Raw genomic sequence first — 21,327 nt, 5'->3', positions numbered from 1 at the left:
AATGGGAGAGACCACAGTGGGCACATAATGGGAGAGACCATAGTGTGCACATGTGAGAGACCACAGTGGGCACATAATGGGAGAGGCCATAGTGTGCACATAATGGGAGAGACCATAGTGTGCACATAATGGGAGAGACCACAGTGTGCACATAATGGGAGAGACCACAGTGAGCACATAATGGGAGAGACCACAGTGTGCACATAATGGGAGAGACCACAGTGAGCACATAATGGGAGAGACCACAGTGTGCACATAATGGGAGAGACCACAGTGTGCACATAATGGGAGAGACCACAGTGTGCACATAATGGGAGAGACCACAGTGAGCACATAATGGGAGAGACCACAGTGTGCACATAATGGGAGAGACCACAGTGTGCACATAATGGGAGAGACCACAGTGAGCACATAATGGGAGAGACAATAGTGTGCACATAATGGGAGAGACCACAGTGTGCACATAATGGGAGAGACCACAGTGAGCACATAATGGGAGAGACCACAGTGTGCACATAATGGGAGAGACCACAGTGAGCACATAATGGGAGAGACCACAGTGAGCACATAATGGGAGAGACCACAGTGTGCACATAATGGGAGAGACCACAGTGAGCACATAATGGGAGAGACCACAGTGTGCACATAATGGGAGAGACCACAGTGAGCACATAATGGGAGAGACCACAGTGTGCACATAATGGGAGAGACCACAGTGAGCACATAATGGGAGAGACCACAGTGAGCACATAATGGGAGAGACCACAGTGTGCACATAATGGGAGAGACCACAGTGTGCACATACTGGGAGAGACCACAGTGTGCACATAATGGGAGAGACCACAGTGTGCACATAATGGGAGAGACCACAGTGTGCACATAATGGGAGAGACCACAGTGTGCACATAATGGGAGAGACCACAGTGTGCACATAATGGGAGAGACCACAGTGTGCACATAATGGGAGAGACCACAGTGTGCACATAATGGGAGAGACCACAGTGTGCACATAATGGGAGAGACCACAGTGTGCACATAATTACACTGATGGAAAGCCTAAGGTAAAAGTAGCGTAGAAAGTCTATAGTAAAAAAGGGATCGAGAGAAAACCGGGAACATTGCAGAACAAACAGGAATTACTGTACTATGCTAAGAAAGGAAATAATGTTAGTTAAATAGCGACACAGCATCAGTATGTATATCTCGTGCCGAATAGGTAAAAACTAGTCAGTTAGCAAGAACTCATTTAAAATTAAGTCCTTTCTAAAATTTCCTGTTGTACGTTTAAAGATATATTTTTTTCATTTATTTTAGTTTAAAAATTAATAATTTTGTACCATACGAACCTTAGAAAACTTACCTAACCTTATTGTAACAAGAGCAATTTAATTTAGCCTAATCCAACTAAATATATTTTAGACAAGTTTACAATAATTTTTTTTTATTATCACACTGGCCGATTCCCACCAAGGCAGGGTGGCCCGAAAAAAAAAAGCTTTCACCATCATTCACTCCATCACTGTCTTGCCAGAAGGGTGCTTTACATTACAGTTTTTAAACTGCAGAGTGCAGGCACTGTACTTCCCATCTCCAGGACTCAAGTCCGGCCTGCCGGTTTCCCTGAACCCCTTCATAAATGTTACTTTGCTCACACTCCAACAGCACGTCAAGTATTAAAAACCATTTGTCTCCATTCACTGCTATCAAACACGCTCACGCATGCCTGCTGGAAGTCCAAGCCCTTCGCACACAAAACCTCCTTTACCCCCTCCCTCCAACCTTTCCTAGGCCGACCCCTACCCCGCCTTCCTTCCACTACAGACTGATACACTCTTGAAGTTATTCTGTTTCGCTCCATTCTCTCCACATGTCCGAACAAACAATGAAATATTTATTTTTTTTCGTTAGGTTCAGAATGATTTTTGGGACGAAACTTTTTCTATATAATAAGATTCTCAGTTTCCGCTGTCAAAAGTTTATCCAATAGTGAACAACACGAACTATGAAAGCCTTTTCACATCCTATTAAATTTCGGATGAACTTTTTCATTTGCATTTACAAAAAAAAAAATCGCACTATATAGAGGAGATTTATAAGGTAGCATTGTTACAATACTTCAAGAAAGACAGAGACAAGCTAACACAGGATAACAGGGAAGTAGGAGAAGGAATGTAAACAAAACAAAACTGTAAGACATAAGAAAGTCGATGTTGGTGGCTGGGAATCAGACCCCATCACACAGAGTTGTGCTTACCATCCAGGGGTAGTGATGCTCGTATGTTTCAGTTCCTCCCACGATCTTCTGGCGAGGACTGTTGAAGAGCCCACATTCTGTGGGTGGGCAGTGCCCAATATCGGGGCAGTTGATAGTGCCAGGTGTGATCGGTGGTGGTGGTGGTGCCATGGCAGGTTGAGGAGTGTTGGATTTGAGGTTGTGTGCGCCGTGAAGAGCCAGGAAGTCAGGATGAAACGAAGACAGATAATGAATTAGACATCACACAAATACTGACCTATGTTGGGGTACTTTAACTCCAACAAAATATTAAACCCAGTTGCTGAAAATTGTGACTTGTCTCACCGAAGATAATGTGACTTTTATTCTTCATTGAAAATATAACAATAACAATTGTGACGGCGTTATCAACCTAGCATATAGGCCTAAAGCAGAGCTGAACATGAGCCTACAGGCTCGACAGTCTCTAAAAATATATTTCATTTATCTGAATTACTGAACTGTTTTATGTGGTACAGACCACAATTGACCTCCTTTTCAGCCTAGCTAGAATATTATCGAAGGGGTTGAATTATCATAATAGGGACCCATAACATCAGGAATTCTTAAGAGTTCAAATTTCCTTCCAGCAAGAGGTATAGTTTTTTCTTCTTATTATTCTTTTTAGTAATCTTTACAGGAAAAGGGGTTACTAGCCCATTGTTCCCGGCATTTTAGTTGACTTTTACAACACGCATGGCTTACGGAGGAAAGATTCTTATTCCACTTCCCCATGGATATAAAAGGAAAAGTAATAAGACCAAGAACTATTAAGATAAAATCAAAGAAAACTCAGATGAGTGTGTATAAATAAACGTGTACATGTATGTGTAGTGTGACCTAAGTGTAAGTACAAGTAGCAAGACATGCCTGTAATCTTGCATATTTATGAGACAGACAAAAGACACCAGCAATCCTACCATCATGTAAAACAATTACAGGCTTTCGTTTTACACTCACTTGGCAGGACGGTAGTACCTCCCTGGGTGAGGGGTGGGGTTAAATTATGGGGAATCAAATTCAAAATGGGAATTGACACAGTTACTTTTTGCTGATGATACTGTGCTTATGGGAGATTCTAAAGAAAAATTGCAAAAGTTAGTGGATGAGTTTGAGAATGTGTGTAAAGGTAGAAAGTTGAAAGTGAACATAGAAAAGAGTAAGGTGATGAGGGTATCAAATGATTTAGATAAAGAAAAATTGGATATCAAATTGGGGAGGAGGAGTATGGAAGAAGTGAATGTTTTCAGATACTTGGGAGTTGACGTGTCGGCGGATGGATTTATGAAGGATGAGGTTAATCATAGAATTGATGAGGGAAAGAAGGTGAGTGGTGCGTTGAAGTATATGTGGAGTCAAAAAACGTTATCTATGGAGGCAAAGAAGGGAATGTATGAAAGTATAGTAGTACCAACACTCTTATATGGATGTGAAGCTTGGGTGGTAAATGCAGCAGCGAGGAGACGGTTGGAGGCAGTGGAGATGTCCTAAGGGCAATGTGTGATGTAAATATTATGCAGAAAATTCGGAGTGTGGAAATTAGGAGAAGGTGTGGAGTTAATAAAAGCATTAGTCAGAGGGCAGAAGAGGGGTTGTTGAGGTGGTTTGGTCATTTAGAGAGAATGGATCAAAGTAGAATGACATGGAAAGCATATAAATTTATAGGGGAAGGAAGGAGGGGTAGGGGTCGTCCTCGAAAGGGTTGGAAAGAGGGGGTAAAGGAGGTTTTGTGGGCGAGGGGCTTGGACTTCCAGCAAGCGTGCATGAGCGTGTTAGATAGGAGTGAATGGAGACGAATGATACTTGGGACATGACGATCTGTTGGAGTGTGAGCAGGGTAATATTTAGTGAAGGGATTCAGGGAAACCGGTTATTTTCATATAGTCGGACTTGAGTCCTGGAAATGGGAAGTACAATGCCTGCACTTTAAAGGAGGGGTTTGGGATATTGGCAGTTTGGAGGGATATGTTGTGTATCTCTATACGTATATGCTTCTAAACTGTTGTATTCTGAGCACCTCTGCAAAAACAGTGATAATGTGTGAGTGTGGTGAAAGTGTTGAATGATGATGAAAGTATTTTCTTTTTGGGGATTTTCTTTCTTTTTTGGGTCACCCTGCCTCGGTGGGAGGCGGCCGACTTGTTGAAAAAAAAAAAAAAAAAAGAGGTATAGTGCTTGTTAAAATAACTAACTACTGGAGGAAGGGAAATGCAAATTTTACAGAATGTGTTGCAACGGAGGAGTGAATAATAAACAACAAAAAGGAACGATACCGAGACTGGAACAATACACAAGTAACCCTCACATAGGAGAGAGGAGCTTACGACGACGTTTCGGTCCGATTTGAACCATTACAAATCACAATAAGATAAAAGAATGAGTGAGCCAGTATACATAGGCGAGGGGAGACAGGGACGGGACCAAGAGAGGAAGACAAAGAAATAAGGGTAGAGAATAATGTTGAAACTCACCGCATTTAGTGCTGACCCTGGCTGGCACCGGATCAATAATTCTGTGATCAGGATAGACAAGCTTTTGCAAGATTCTGAGACGATTGTTGGCACTTGTTGCAGCTTCTGCAACTTCCACTCCACCTGGAGCTTCGCTAACTTCGTCTGCTATAACATTTGCCTCTTCATTTAAAGTGTTTGCGTCATTATCTTCGCCTTTTGCTTCTTTATCTACTCCTTTTGTCTCGTTTCTTACGTTATTTGCTTCTTTATCTGTTTCATTTACATCATCATCGGTATCATTGTAGTTCACACTACCATTATTCTTCACATAATCACTCTGCATTATCATCCTCATCCATGTTTCATAATGATTCTTTAAGCCCAACGTTTCGAACTGTCTCTCAGTGGTGACCTCAGCTGCAGCCGTTGCCGTCACATCAGCGTCCTCCCACGGACCGTACGTGCTCGGAAGGTCTTCTTCACCAATCGTATTTCCGTCTTTATCTACCTCACCATCTAATATTTCTACCTCGTTGTTGCCCACTTCTTCAATGGCTCCCACAGCACTCGTTGATATCAGTGGGAGGAAAATGAACACAAGCATGAGTAATGACGATTTCCACGTCATGTCGACGAACGCCACGGACGGTGGAAGCTACGGACGGGAAACGTCTGTCCTCACACGCATTTTCGACGATGGTTTCCAGTGCCTGGCTGACATACACTAACTGGGATCTTCAAATCGCCTGCAAGACGGAACAAAAAAAGCATATATTAATTGCTATATATTTTAGGCGTATATGCAATTCTCAGAAAAATAATACAAAGGTTATTAATGATATAATAATATTAAAACTATACCAACGCTCTTATATGGGTGTGAATCATAGGTGATAAATGTTGTAACAAGGAGAAGGCTGGAGGCAGTGGAGATGTCATGTCTGAGGGTAATGTGTGGTGTGAATATAATGCAGAGAATTCGTAGTTTGTAAATTAGGAGAAGGTGTGGGATTACTAAAATTATTATCCAGAGGGCTGAGGAGGGGTTATTGAGGTGGTTCGGACATGTAGAGAGAATGGAACAAAATAGAATGACTTCGAGAGTGTATAAATCTGTAGTGGAGGGAAGGCGGTGTAGGGGTCGGCTTAGGAAAGGCTGGTGGATAGGGGGTAAAGGAGGTTTTGTGTGTGAGGAGCTTGGACTTCCAGCAAGCATGCGTGAGTGTTTTAGATAGGAGTGAATGGAAACAAATGGTTTTTAATACTTGATGTCCTGTTGGAGTGTGAGCAAAGTAACATTTATGAAGGGGTTCAGGGAAACCGGCAGGCCGGACTTGAGTCCTGGAGATGGGAAGTACAGTGCCTGCACTCTGAAGGAGGGGTGTTAATGTTGCAGTTTAAAAACTGTAGTGTAAAGCACCCTTCTGGCAAGACAGTGATGGAGTGAATGATGATGAAAGTTTTTCTTTTTCGGGCCACCCTGCCTTGGTGGGAGACGGCCGATGTGTTAATAAAATAATAATAATACTAATACTAATAATAATAATAATAATAATAATAATAATAATAATAATAATAATAATAATAATAATAATAATTTTCAACAATCCGGCTGTATCCAGCAGAGGCAGGATGACCTAAAAAGAAAATGAAAGTTTCTTTTTTTAACTTTAGTAATGCATACAGGAGAAGGGGTTACTAGCACCTTGCTCCCGGCATTTTAGTCGCCTCTTACAACACACATGGCTTACGGAGGAAGAATTCTGTTCCACTTCCGCATGGAGATAAGAGGAAATAAACAAGAACAAGAACTAGTAAGAAAATAAAAGAAAACCCAGAGGGGTGTGTATATATATGCTTGTACATGTATGTGTAGTGTGACCTAAGTGTAAGTAGAAGTAGCAAGACGTACCTGAAACCTTGCGTGTTTGTGAGACAGAAAAAAGACACCAGCAATCCTACCATCATGTAAAACAATTACAGGTTTCCGTTTTATACTCTCTTGGCAGGACGGTAGTACCTCCCTGGGTGGTTGCTGTCTACCAACCTACTACCTACAATATATATATATATATATATATATATATATATATGTCGTGCCGAATATGTAAAACTGGTCAATTAGCAAGAACTCATTTAAAATTAAGTCCTTTCTAAAATTTTCTCTTATACATTTAAAGATATATTTTTTTCATTAATGTTAATGTAAAAAAAAAATTAATTTTGCACGAAAAGTAACTTAGAAAACTTACCTAACCTTATTATAACAAGAACAATTTATTTTAGCCTAACCCAACTAAATATATTTTAGATTTGTTTACAATAATTTAATACTAAACAAACACAGTGAAATATAGTTTTTTTCGTTAGGTTCAGAATGATTTTGGCAAAATTATTGCATACACAAATTTTCACTTGTCCTATATGGCAAGATGAGCCGGGGCCCGAGCGCTGGGGAAGGTCAAGAATGCCTCTTACTGTGTGTGTTGCTGTTGCTACTGCTTCATTTGTCCGTTGCACTCTCCCTAATAGAACTGGATCTTAGGATCCACGGAGAGATGTTGTCCGGCTCTATTGCCTTTGAGGTATCCAGCTCGCTTAGCAACCTCTTCACCTCCTCCTCGGTTGTATGTCCCCTCAAGGAAGGTTCCTTGATGTTGGTGAGGGGCTCTTGATTTAGGGAATTGGATCTGTGCTCCAGTTCCCCAAATTAAGCCTGAATGCCTTCCACATCCCCCCCCTCAGGCGCTGTATAATCCTCCGGGTTTAGCGCTTCCCCCTTGATTGTAATAATAATAATCGGTTGTATGTATTGTGTCTAACACTTGATGGTCTACCTGGAGCTCATTACCTTTGTACTTGGTCACGAGTGTGACCAGATCTAGTTCATTACCTTTGTAACTTGCTCAGCTATCAAAACTTTGGAGTCCAGTCCCTGGACCAATTATGTACCTCTGTAATCTTTTGACTACCGCCCACAGGATGGGTATGGGGTGCATAATAAACATATTAAACTAACTAACCTTAAAACAGTAGTCTAACACCAGGTACCTACTGACTGCTAGATGAACAGGGGCAGCTGACGTAAGGAAACCAACACTCAGGTACCTACTTACCGCTAGGTGATAAGGGGCAGCAGATATATGGAGACTAACACCAGCAACATTACCGGCCAGTAGCAGCAGCGGCACTACCAGCAGTAGCAGCAGCTCACCCCACAACAATAAACAGAAACAAACTGAATAACGATGACTAACACCTGTTGATTGTGCTCCCTTGATGTGGAAAATATCTCCCCCCCCACACACACACATTCTTTCCCCCCACACACCCCTCCCCCACACCTGTTAAACACTTGTACAAAGGAATACTTCCCCTCAAATGTGCAACAGTTCTTGCCAGTCACACAGTAATCCAATGAGAATGTTATCATACCTGGAGTATACCTGGAGTATACCTGGAGAGGGTTTCGGGGGTCAACGCCCCCACGGCCCGGTCTGAGACCAGGTCTCGTGGTGAATCAGAATCTGATCAACCAGGCTGTTACTGCTGGCCACACGCAAACTAACGTACCTTCAAGTATCTTTGTGCTTACATTATAACAGTTATCATGGGTGTTACTGCGGGCGAGTATTCTTAGGGAATTGACTAGCAGCTGTATGACCCTTATGGGTTTAACGCTTAGTTGTGATTATAATAATAATAATAACGGAACTGATAACACTTGGATGTAGCTGTTGTAGCTAAAGGTTGATAATACAAGAGAGATAACCTTTGTAGTTGCTAGCGTGCCTTTATACCGGTGAGGGGGTTTTTGATCAGAGGAACTGGAGATATTATCCTCTTTTCGGATCAAATCTGAGTGATCATCAGTTCCCCACCCAGTGTGACCCTACGGGTTTAATGCTCACCCATTATGACAGTGATGGTAATGGTCCCTTAACAGTGATAACTGCAGGTGTTGTGCTGAATGCTATCCTGTCAGTGTTCTGAAGAATGTTATCTTTATGGTGTTAACTTGAGTGTTATCTTGGAATGGTTATCCTGAGACTATTATCCATTAATTCTTCTCCGGGTGTTATGTTGAATTTTAAGCGTGAATGTTATCTTGCATGTTATCCTACGAACGAACGAACAAATGCAGGTAAGATCTCAATGGGATGAGTGGGGAAGACGGGACAGACGAAGCACAGCGCTGGAGAGGAGTGTTCTTAACAGTAAAAATAAGGCCAGGGCTTAACCCACCAGCTAAGGCGATCGTGGGACAGACTTGAGAAACGGGAATAGCAGGGTTTGTTGCATCGAACTTGTGGTTGCTGAAGCCTTGAATCTTGAGTACCTGGCAGCTGGCTAGGTCGCATCAGAGGGCAGCACACAGGTGGGAGTTATAGGAATAATTGAGGGGACAGGTTGGCAGTGGAGCCATTTTCAAACTTTTTGAAGCTGCTCCTGGAGAGGTGGTATAGTTTAGTCTTGTTATTGAAGGTGAAACGTAGAGGTTTGATGAACTCAAAAACTTGGGTGAGTGTGAAGAGGTGATTCACATGCATACTTAACTGTTCCAGCACCGAGGCTTTTGTGCAAGAATGTTGTATAATACCGACAAGATGAAATTAAGACACATGTGCAACATCTGGGTATCTTTATTGTAGACGTTTCGCCATCCAGTGGCTTTATCAATACAAATTCTAGGACATAACTTGAAGACAGTAGGACTATATACATAAGATGAGGTAATCATTCCCTCAACCTAGGAGTAGGTGCGAAGAGCTCCTACTCCTAGGTTGAGGGACTGATTACCTCATCTTCTGTATATAGTCCTACTGTCTTCAAGTTATGTCCTGGAATTTGTATTGATAAAGCCACTGGATGGCGAAACGTCTACAATAAAGATACCCAGATGTTGCACATGTGTCTTAATTTCTACGAGGCTTTTGTAGAGCTTAGTACAGGTCATGGTGTCAGTATTTGAAGAAGTGTAGAAGGTAAGGTTTTTCCATGAGGGTGTGCTGGAGTCGTCGCTATCTTCCTCTTCTTCTGGAGTGGATTCATTGGGCGAATCTACAATGGTGCTAGCAGGTGACTGAAGGTGGACAGGAGCAATGGAGAGGTGCAGTGGTGGTGTAACAGCAGGTTGGGAGGCGTGGGATACGGTGGTTGAGTCAGCATGATCATCGTTGTCAGAGGTGAAAGTGGTTATAGAAGTTACAGGAACAGTTGCTTGGGCAGGAGACAGGTCTGCAGGTGTAGTAAAGTTCACGACGTTGGGAAGGATCTTGAGGATGTCGGCTGAAGGTGTGGAGTCCGGAAAACTGAAGAAAGGCAAATTGTTCAGACGGAATAGTTCGTTAATAGTGGTGTTGAAAGTGCCGGGGTTTGCTGCGTTTGCAAGATGTGCATACACCATGCAGTACAGCACTTTGGAGGGAGCACCGTCGGGGAGTGGAGAGAGGGAGTTGCTGGGCGAAGGTGTCTGTAGAGTGGCGTGTAGAATCTTGGTGGTGTCGGCTTGTAGTTTGGTTATTGCACGTATGTAGGTAAGTTGGAGGTGTTCTTCAGATCTTCTTTGGTTTTCTTCAATATGATTTCTTTCCCTGAGTGGGTACTTAGATGCAAGGGTATGTTGATTATCCTTGCAGTTAAGACATGTTGGACCCGTAGTGATGGTGCAGGATCTGAATTCGTGTCCATCATTCTCACATTTTGAACAAAACTTCTTATCTTTGATGGGGCAGTCCTTGGTGGTGTGATTATAGGAGTAGCAGGTCCAGCAGTGGGAGATATGTGTGAAACGTTCTGGTTCTATATGACTTGGGTAAATGTGGTAACATGAGATGGCCAGACCGTCAGAGAGACCTTGAGCAGCCATGGAGATGTCTGAGAATGTAATCTTTAGTATAAATGAGGCGTTAAGGATCTTGAAGATGCTGTCTACCGAGGCCCAGGTGTTTTGTTCCTCGATAGATGTCTTCAGTGCTTCAGTAAAGAGAGAGGTGACGATCTCGTCCAGTCTTTTCACAAAGACCGAACGTTTCACCCTCAAGGATGTAGACGGGGATATAGTGAATTGCCGTGTTTGTAGAGTCTTCATTGGCAGTTTGGGAGACACGTAGATGATGATCAAACTAAATGCAAATTATGTGATCAGGCATATGGTCACTGTCTTGAACACTATGTGCTTAATTGTCCACTTATTGAGGAATACAGAGATAGACAGTATAATAATCTATGTGACATGTCGAGATATCTTGTTAATGAAAATAAGGTACCAGATATACTAAGAAAATTTCCTAAATTTGCTTGTAACAGATAAGTGAACTGTAGATATGTAGATATAAATCCATATGTGCACCTGTTAACCCTTTTGGGGCCTAGTTCCTAGGCCTTTTATGTATCCATATGCTCTTGCGCTACCGTCCACAGGATGGATATGGGGTGCACAATAAACTAGCCACTTCGGTGGCAAAATCTAAAATCTAATCTCATTGAAGAGTCGTCTATTAGTTTTGATGCTTCATTGTAGTCTGTGCAGACGACAATGAAGGAGTCCTTCAGAGAGTGGATTGCCGTAAATTTGACCTGCAGGAGGTCCTAACGGCGGTAGCTAAAGCTAGCTTCGAGGAATCATTGATTACATCATTCACAGGCTTGATTTTCACACGATGCGACAGCATTGTGAGAAAGGAGGTGGCGACTGAAGAATATAAATTCCCCACCACCAGCGGGGTCGAAGGGAGACTTCTTGAGTGTAGAGCGACTGTGTCTTGCCAGTAGCAAGGTCAGCTGTGATCTGTTATCCTACATGTTATCCTGAATGTTATCCTGCATGTTATCCTACACGTATCCTGCATGTTATCCTACATGTTATCATGACAGTAGCAGTGGAGAACTCCTCACTCTATGAGTTATGTCACTCTGGGTCGTTCATTACTTTCAATTTTTCTTTGTTCTGTTCTCTGTGTTTCTCTGTTCTCTCGGTTCTTGTCTGTTATGTCTCTCTCAGAGTTGTTTAATATGTTTATTATGCACCCCATACCCATCCTGTGGGCGGTAGTCAAAGGATTACAGAGGTACATAATTGGTCCAGGGACTGGACTCCAAAGTTTTGATAGCTCTCAGAGCACTCATTATATAGTACTCTCGTATGTGTTATGTCTTTGTGTGTAAAGAATGAGAATGAGAATTCCTCTCTCTCTCTCTCTCTCTCTCTCTCTCTCTCTCTCTCTCTCTCTCTCTCTCTCTCTCTCTCTCTCTCTCTCTCTCTCTCTCTCTCTCTCTCTCTCATACAACGTGGCATATACCACGTCATCAAGGCCACATCTCTACTTCCACTTGTGTCTCACTTCGTCACACACACCTACACACATTATCAAACACACACACACACACACACACACACACACACACACACACACACACACACCGCTACATACAGCCACACTCGCGTACCTACTGGATCCAGTGGAATGCCTGACGTTATCTGGTAACTCGGATGATAGCGCACTCACCTGACACAGAGGTCCCTGGTACCGCTGGAAACGTTTGAACCTGTTTCCCTTCACAGTTGTTGTCCCTGTTCACCTAGCAGTAAATAGGTACCTGAATGTTATCCGACTGGTGTGGGTCGCATCCTGGGGACAAAATTAGTCTTTGATGTCAGCTAGATGTGCATAAGTTGAATTATGTACATGTAGAAATAAAGATTATTATTTTTATTATTATTATTATTATTATTATTATTATTATTATTATTATTATTATTATTGCCATTGTTGTTGTTGTTGTTATTGTCGTCCCAGCCTCACCCTGACACATTACCTGGTATAAGAGATCCATCAGGTGGGATATAGAATACGACAGGTGGAAACATAGGTAGATTTAGTTCTGTGTAACTACCATATAGAGCAAAGTAACAGAACGCTGCAGATGTGACCAGTTTTGCTCAATAAGGATGCTAGTAAAGAAACCATACCACGGGTGGGGCTTGAACCCGCGGTCTGGAGTTTTGAAACACTCTGACCGCGGGTTCAGACCTCACTGTGGTATAGTTTGTTTGCAAATCGTGTCATTACAATCTCGTGAGTCAAGGATACTAGCACATGTGTTTAGAGCAGAAGGACACGTTATCTGGGATTTTATTCAGCAGGAAAATACCATCTCTGTTGTTACACCAGAAAAACACCATCTGTGTTTTCACAACACGAGAACATCATCACTCCGATCATCAGTCTGTCAGAATCACAGTGGAAAAACACACAAATGAAGAATACAACGTTACACACAGCAATATTTTGATACCCATCTGAAAATTTTAGGTGTATGTGAATGCTGACACATAAGATGATAGATAACGAAACACTTGCTAGAGAGGAATGTATTACAATTTTGGAGAACTAGAACATGAGCCGCAGCTTCAGGTCTTCTTAAGTGCACGATATCAAAGGCTTCTTCGCCTTATATATATATATATATATATATATATATATATATATATATATATATATATATATATATATATATATATATATATATATATATATATATATATATATATATATATATATATATACATAGTGTATGTTTGTGTACTCACCTATTTATCGTTGCAGGGGTTGATTCGCATCTCCTGGCCCCGCCTCTTGGCTGTGTGTGGACTGTATATCACTGTCCTTTGATCTCCGTACACAAAACTCGAGGGACCGGTCACAAACATGTTTGTGCAACATAAGTCTTGCCAGTAGCCAGGTTCAACATTTATTCCAGTAAACAGTTGGAGTCGGGTTCACAGGATGACTGTCATGGAGGTTTTAGAAAAGCGGACAAGTGATTTTCAAAAGCAATATACGAGCTACAGTGGACTTCGGCTCTAATTAATATTCATGGAATGTTGTTTTACGACTCACTCGCCATGGGTTTAATCCCCTTCCGTTCCCTGGTTTATTTGTTAGACTTCGCTTATAATGAACTTTATAGAGTTTTTATTTTATTTTATGCTTTAGGTGAATTTAAGAAAACGATATTTATAAATTTATGCATAAATATCGCTATAATTTATGTCGGCAGTTTTGTGAACTTCAAGTATGCTTGTCTGTTAGTGACGTCAGATATACCACAGCCAATCATATTCTTATATGCTAGTGACGTCAGATATACCACAGCGAATCATATTCTTATATGCTAGTGACGTCAGATATACCACAACCAATCATATTTTTGTCTGCTAGTGACGTCAGATACACCACAACCAATTATATTTTTGTCTGCTAGTGACGTCAGATACACCAAAACCAATCATATTATTGTCTGTTAGTGACGTCAGATACACTACAACCAATCATATTCTTGTCTGCTAGTGACGTCAGATACACCACAACCAATCATATTCTTATATGCTAGTGGCATCAGATATTCCATAATCATATTATTATATGGTAGAGACGTCAGATATACTACAGTCAATCGTATTCTTATATGGTAGTGACGTCAGAGCATCATACAAGGTTACCCTCAGCACCATGCTTTTATACTCAATACCATTCTTTTCTTTCCCTTTCTCCCTTCCATTCTTCTCCCACGCTCCCTTCCATTCTTTCTCACTCCATCCCAGTCTTCTCCCTCACTCCCTCCTATTTTTCTCCCTCACCCTCCCACTCTTTCTGCCTCCATCCCACCAACAGCTGCCAGGGTGGCAGGTACGAGGATCGAGGGAGACAGGTGTTGAGTTCACAAGTGTTGTGTGTGTGTGTACTCACTTATTTGTGGTTGCAGGGATCGATTCGTAGCTCCTGGTCCCGCTCCTTTACTGGTCGTTACTAGGTCCACTTTCTGCTCCAAAAGCTTTATCGTACCTCTTCTTAAAACTATGTATGGATTCTACCTCCACTATATCACTCTATAGATTGTTCCACTTCCTGACATCTCTGTTACAGAAGAAATACTTCCTAACATCCCTGTAATTCGTCTGAGCTTTCAACTTCCAGATGTGACCCCTTGTTGCTGTGTCCCATCTCCGAAACATTCTGTCACTATCCACATCGTTATTATGTCATCCCTAACCCTCCTGTCCTCCAGTGTCGTCAGGTCGATTTCCCTTAACCTCTCCTCGTAGGACATACCCCTTACCTCCGAGACTAGTCTTGTCACAAACCTCTGCGCTTTCTCTAATTTCTTGACGTGCTTGAACAGGTGTGGGTTCCATACTGGTGCTGCATACTCCAATATGGGCCTGACGCACACGGTGTTCCGAGTCTTGAATGATTCCTTACTCAGGTGTCGAAATGCTATTCTTAGGTTTGCTAGGCGCCTATATGCTGCAGCAGTTATTTAGCTGATGTGCGTCTCGTGAGATATGTTCGGTATGATGCTCACCCCAAGATACTTTTCCTTGATTAAGGTTTGCAGCTTTTGGCCTCCTAGTGCGTACTCCGTCTGCGGCCTTCTGTGACCATCCCCAATCTTCTTGACTTTTCAGTTGGTGTGGTTAAACTTCGGGAGCCAATAGTTGGATCATGCTTGCAGTCTGTCCAAATCCCTTTGTAGCCCTATCCGATCCTCATCTGCTTGAATTCTCCGCATTAACTTCACATCGTCTGCAAACAGGGACACCTTTGAATCTATCCCTTCCGTCATGTCATTCACATATACCAGAAGCAGTACCGGCCCTAGAACTGAGGCTGACCCTTGTTTAAACTCGCTCAATACAGTCGCCCACTCTGACAATTCGTCACGTACCATCACTCGTTGTTTCCTTCCTGTCGAGTATTCTCTGATCCACTGCAGTGTCTTTCTTGTTATCCCACTTCGTCTCCTTATTCATGCATATTTGTTTCTGACTCTTCAACTTGTTTCCTTATTTTCATTCGGTGAACCAAGGGCTCGTTTTGGTCTTCCCATTGTTTCTGTTGCCCCTGGGTATGAACTTCTCTGCTTCCCAGTACTTTGTGGTCATGTCATACATCATTTCATTTAATATCATTCCCTCCAGTTCTCCTCCCACACTGCACCTCATGCAGGAATTGCCTCATGCCTGTCTAGTCCCCTCTTTTGTACTTTGGCTTCTCATGTGTACATGTGTATTCCAGCAGGTGCACAGCTATTACCAGTCATGATGGACGGTTTCTCCTTTTCTCACTGTCTACCTTCAGGAATGGTACCTTGATGCTGCTGATGAGGTACTCTTGATTCAGTGAATATGAGCCACCCCTTTCTAATAATCAAACCTGATTGCTCAGATGTTTGATATATATATATATATATATATATATATATATATATATATATATATATATATATATATATATATATATATATATATAAACACTGATCTCCGGCTGAAGGAGACTCGAACTTACGAACCTTGGAACAAGGTACGCAGTGCTTTACCAATCTACCCACACTGGACCAAAACCTTGGAGTCGAGCTTGCGCTAGACTTTGATCCAAGGCAGCCAGCTTTCAGGGAGAAGGCTTACAGCTTTTCATCTCATCCCCTGCATGCATCAGCCTTACTAGAGATATTAATAATGCAAGAAATTCGCAAGAGCAGGCGAAATATGCACAAACACTGATCTCAGCCAGAGATCAGTGTTTGTATATATTTCGCCTGGTCTTGCGAATTCCTTGCATATATATATATATATATATATGTCGTGCCGAATAGGCAGAACTTGCGATCTTGGCTTAAATAGCAACACTCATCTTGCCATATAGGACAAGTGAAAATTTGTGTATGCAATAATTTCGCCAAAATCATTCTGAACCTAACGAAAAAAATATATTTCACTGTGTTTGTTCAGTATTAAATTATTGTAAACAAATCTAAAATACATTTAGTTGGGTTAGGCTAAAATAAATTGCTCTTGTTGTAGTAAGGTTAGGTAAGTTTTGTAAGTTCCTTTTGATGCAAAATTATAAATTTTAACACCAACATTAATGAAAAAAATATATCTTTAAACGTATAAGAGAAAATTTTAGAAAGGACTTAATTTTAAATGAGTTCTTGCTAATTGACCAGTTTTACATATTCGGCACGACATATATATATATATATATATATATATATATATATATATATATATATATATATATATATATATATATATATATATATATATATATATATATATATATATATATATATATATATATATATATATATATATATATATATATATATATATATATATATATATATATATATATATATATATATATATAAAATATAAAATATATAATGTATATATAATATATATATATATATATATATATATATATATATATATATATATATATATATATATATATATATGTCGTGCTGAATAGGCAGAACTTGCGATCTTGGCTTAAATAGCAACGCTCATCTTGCCATATAGGACAAGTGAAAATTTGTGTATGCGATAATTTCGCCAAAATCATTCTGAACCTAACGAAAAAAATATATTTCACTCTGTTTGTTTAGTATTAAATTATTGTAAACAAATCTAAAATATATTTAGTTGGGTTAGGCTAAAATAAATTGTTCTTGTTACAATAAGGTTAGGTAAGTTTTCCAAGATTCTTTTGGTGCAAAATTATAAATTTTTACATCAACATTAATTAAAAAATATATCTTTAAACGTATAAGAGAAAATTTTAGATAGGACTTAATGTTAAATGAGTTCTTGCTAATTGACCAGTTTTACATATTCGGCACGACATGTTTATATATATATATATATATATATATATATATATATATATATATATTTATATATATATATATATATATATATATATATATATATATATATATATATATATATATATGTCGTGCCGAATAGGCAGAACTTGCTATCTTGGCTTAAATAGCAACGCTCATCTTGCCATATAGGACAAGTGAAAATTTGTGTATGCAATAATTCGCCAAAATCATTCTGAACCTAACGAAAAAAATATATTTCACTGTGTTTGTTCAGTATTAAATTATTGTAAACAAATCTAAAATATATTTAGTTGGGTTAGGCTAAAATAAATTGTTCTTGTTATAATAAGGTTAGGTAAGTTTTCTAAGATTCTTTTGGTGCAAAATTAAAAATTTTTACATTAACATTAATGAAAAAAAATATATCTTTAAACGTATAAAAGAAAATTTCAGAAAGGACTTGATTTTAAATGAGTTCTTGCTAATTGACCAGTTTTACATATTCGGCACGATATATATATATATATATATATATATATATATATATATATATATATATATATATATATATATATATATATATATATATATATATATATATATATATATATATAATATTATATATATATATTATATATATATATATATATATATATATATTATGTATATATATATATATATATATATATATATATATATATATATATATATATATATATATATATATATATATATATATATATATATATATATATATATATATATATATATATATATATATATAATATAAATTACTAAATTTAAAAAGAAACTTTCGTTTTTCTTTTTAGGTTACCCTGTCTCAGTGGGATACGACCGATTTGTTGAAAAAAAATGTATATACTTAACAATTCGCAAATGGGTTTGGATGCAGTGTGCGCAGGTTCGATTCCTGGTATAGACTAAGAATTATTATTATTATAATCAAGGGTAAGCGCTAAACCCGTAGGATTCTACAGCGCCTGTGGGGGAAATGTGGAAGGTATTCAGGCTTAATTCAGAGAACTGGAGCACAGATCCAATTCCCTAGATGAAGAGCCCCTCATCAGCATCAAGGAACCTTCCTTGAGGGGATAGACTAAGAAGTTGTGTAAACCTGAGGTGGAAGGTTGAGTACAGCTCAACACCAGGAATAGTTGGAGGGTTACACAAATTATTATAATCATGGGGGAGCGCTAAACTCATAGGATTATACAGCGCACGTGTGGGGGGGGGGGAAGGAAGGTACAGTATTCAGGCTCAGTTCAGGGAACCGGAGCACAGATCCAACTTAGTAGATCAAGAGCACTTCACCAGCTTCAAGGAACCCCCCTTGAAGGGAGGGTTCGTAGGTAAGACACATTGGCAACATTTAGGCAACTTTATTCCGAAACGTTTCGCCTACACAGTAGGCTTCATCAGTCGAGTACAGAAAGTAGGCAGGAGCAGTAGAGATGTGAAGACGATGTAATCAGTCCATCACCCTTAAATCTCAAATCTACGACTTTAAGGGTGATGGACTGATTACATCGTCTTCACATCTCTACTGCTCCTGCCTACTTTCTGTACTCGACTGATGAAGCCTACTGTGTAGGCGAAACGTTTCGGAATAAAGTTGCCTAAATGTTGCCAATGTGTCTTACCTACCAACCTGTCGGTATTGTATATCATTTTGATATTCAAGGGAGGGTTACACAAAGCTTTGAGTTATAGGAGCTTGAACATCTAGCAGGCTTATGCAAGTATGCAAGATAGGAATAGAGAATTTTTTTTTTTTTTTTTTTGAAAGTTAGCAGTGCCTGGACTCTGGCGGAGGTTGGTTTATGTAAGGTTTGTCAGGAAAGAGAACAAATGTTTCCTGATAAGGGTCAGCATTGCAGGAGGGCCGCACTTTACTGAGCTTCACTAATACGCCGGTTTTTCAATTTTATGAATTCTTCATTTATTCAGGGTAACTACAATAAATATATTCACCACTCATTATAAGTACAAAAATATTTTAAGTAATGTGTGTACAGTATATACATTTTTTAGTCCTAGCTCTAATGCTCACTTAATATATGATAGTATAAACATGTTATCAGGCTTGCATATGCATTTGAAAGTGTAAAAAAAAAAGGCTATGTTTCACTTTTCAGCAATTTTTGCTTTACAGCAGTATCCTGGAACCTAACCTGCTGTATAAGCGGTGCCTGCCTGAGTAGGAGGGGCCCTGTTTATACAGCAGGTTAGGTTCCAGGATACTGCTGTAAAGCAAAAATTGCTGAAGAGTGAAAGATAGCCTTCTTTTCACTTTCAAATGCATATCAATTTGATAACATGTTTATACAAACATATATTAAGTGAGCAATAGAGCTAGGCCTTAAAAAATGCATGTACAGTACACATATTACTTTTCTTTAACGCACTGGCCGTTTCACGCCGAGGCAGGGTGACCCAAAAAGAAAGAAAAGCCCATAAAAGGAAGAAAAAACTTTCATCATCATTCTTCACTTTCACCATGACCCCTGCAACCACAATTAGGTGAGTACTGTCTTTGCAGAGGCACTCAGATACGGCATTTAGACATCCCTCCAAACTGCCAATAACGCAAACCCCTCCTTTAAAGTACAGGCATTGTACTTCCCATTTCCAGGACTCATGTCCGGTTATATAAAAATAAACAGTTTCCCTGAATCCCTTCACTAAATATTACCCTGCTCACACTCCAACAGCTCATCAGGTCCCAAAAACCATTCATCTCCATTCACTCGTATCTAACAAGCTCACACACATTTGCTGGAAATCCAAGCTCCTCGCCCACAACACCTCCTTTACCCCCTCCCTCCAACCTTTTCAGGGACGACCCCTACCCCACTTTCCTTCCCAACAAGTTTATACACTCTCCAAGTCACTCTACTTTGTTCCATTCTCTCTGAATGACCAAACCACCTCTACAGCCCTCTGACTAATACTTTTAGTAACTCCACACCTCCCAATTTCCACACTGCTAATTTTCTGCATAATATTTACACCACACATTGCCCTTAGACACGACATCATTGCCTCCAGCCACCGCCTCGCTGCAGCATTTTCAATCCATACTGCACACTCATGTAACTGTTGGTACAACTATACTCTTGTACATTCGCTTCTTTGCCTACATGGATAGCGTTCTGTCTCCACAGATACCTCAATGCACCACTCGCCTTTTTTCCTTCAATTCTATGGTTTAACCTCATCCTTCATAAACCCATCTGCTAACAAGTCAACTCCCAAATATCTGAAAACATTAATTTCTTCCATACTCCTTCCCTCCCATGTGATACCCAATTTTTCTTTATCTAAACTGTTTGATTTCCTCATCACCTTACTTTTATCTATGTTCACTTTCAACTTTCTACCTTTACACACCCTCCCAAACTCATTACTTACCTTAAAATATTTCCATTCTTAGCTTTTAGTGAGTATTGAATATATTTTCTCTAGGAAGTCTAAATAAATGAAGGATAGGTATAACTGAAATCCACTGCATTAGCGAAGCACTGTAAGTTCTATAAAGCAAAGTGCTCCTGTATTAAAGAAACACTAAATTTGCAGGGGTCACACAGTGCCTGGGAAATAGAAAGTAATTAGGTTTGACTTGACAAAAGGGAATCTTCAACTGTATTTAACCCTTAACGGTCCAAACAGATTGACGTTCAAATCCGTAGTGCTCCAAAAGTAGATCTACTTTTTTTTTTTACATATTTTCAAATATAACAAAAAAAATGTAGATAAAAGTTTTTTTTACACATTTTCAAATGTAAAACAAGAAAGAAGATCTACATTTTTTTACATACTTTCAAATGTTGAAAAAACGTATATATACGTTTGGACCATTTAAGGGTTAAAGATTACTGTACACATGAGGGCAAAGAAACGATG

General features: G+C 39.6%; 1 protein-coding gene across 2 annotated transcripts in view; it reads right to left on the bottom strand.

Moving 5' to 3' along the window:
• Positions 1–7,966, bottom strand: part of LOC128697746 (uncharacterized) — a 41,066-nt gene extending 33,100 nt beyond the window's left edge. The window contains exons 1-3 of one of the 2 annotated variants that reach the window (XM_053789635.2): positions 7,842–7,966; positions 4,744–5,471; positions 2,255–2,331 (exon numbers count right to left, since the gene is read on the bottom strand). In XM_053789635.2, coding sequence (XP_053645610.2) covers positions 2,255–2,331; positions 4,744–5,353 — 687 coding nt within the window. In that variant the 5' untranslated portion in view covers positions 5,354–5,471; positions 7,842–7,966. The remainder of the gene's footprint in view (positions 1–2,254; positions 2,332–4,743; positions 5,472–7,841) is intronic. The other variant, XM_053789636.2, reaches the window with a different exon arrangement.
• Between the last annotated feature and the right edge of the window lie 13,361 nt (positions 7,967–21,327).

This window comes from Cherax quadricarinatus, chromosome 68 (genome assembly GCF_038502225.1).
Source record: "Cherax quadricarinatus isolate ZL_2023a chromosome 68, ASM3850222v1, whole genome shotgun sequence".
Taxonomy (NCBI): Eukaryota; Metazoa; Arthropoda; class Malacostraca; order Decapoda; family Parastacidae; genus Cherax; species Cherax quadricarinatus.
This window is presented reverse-complemented; position numbering and strand designations above follow the sequence as displayed.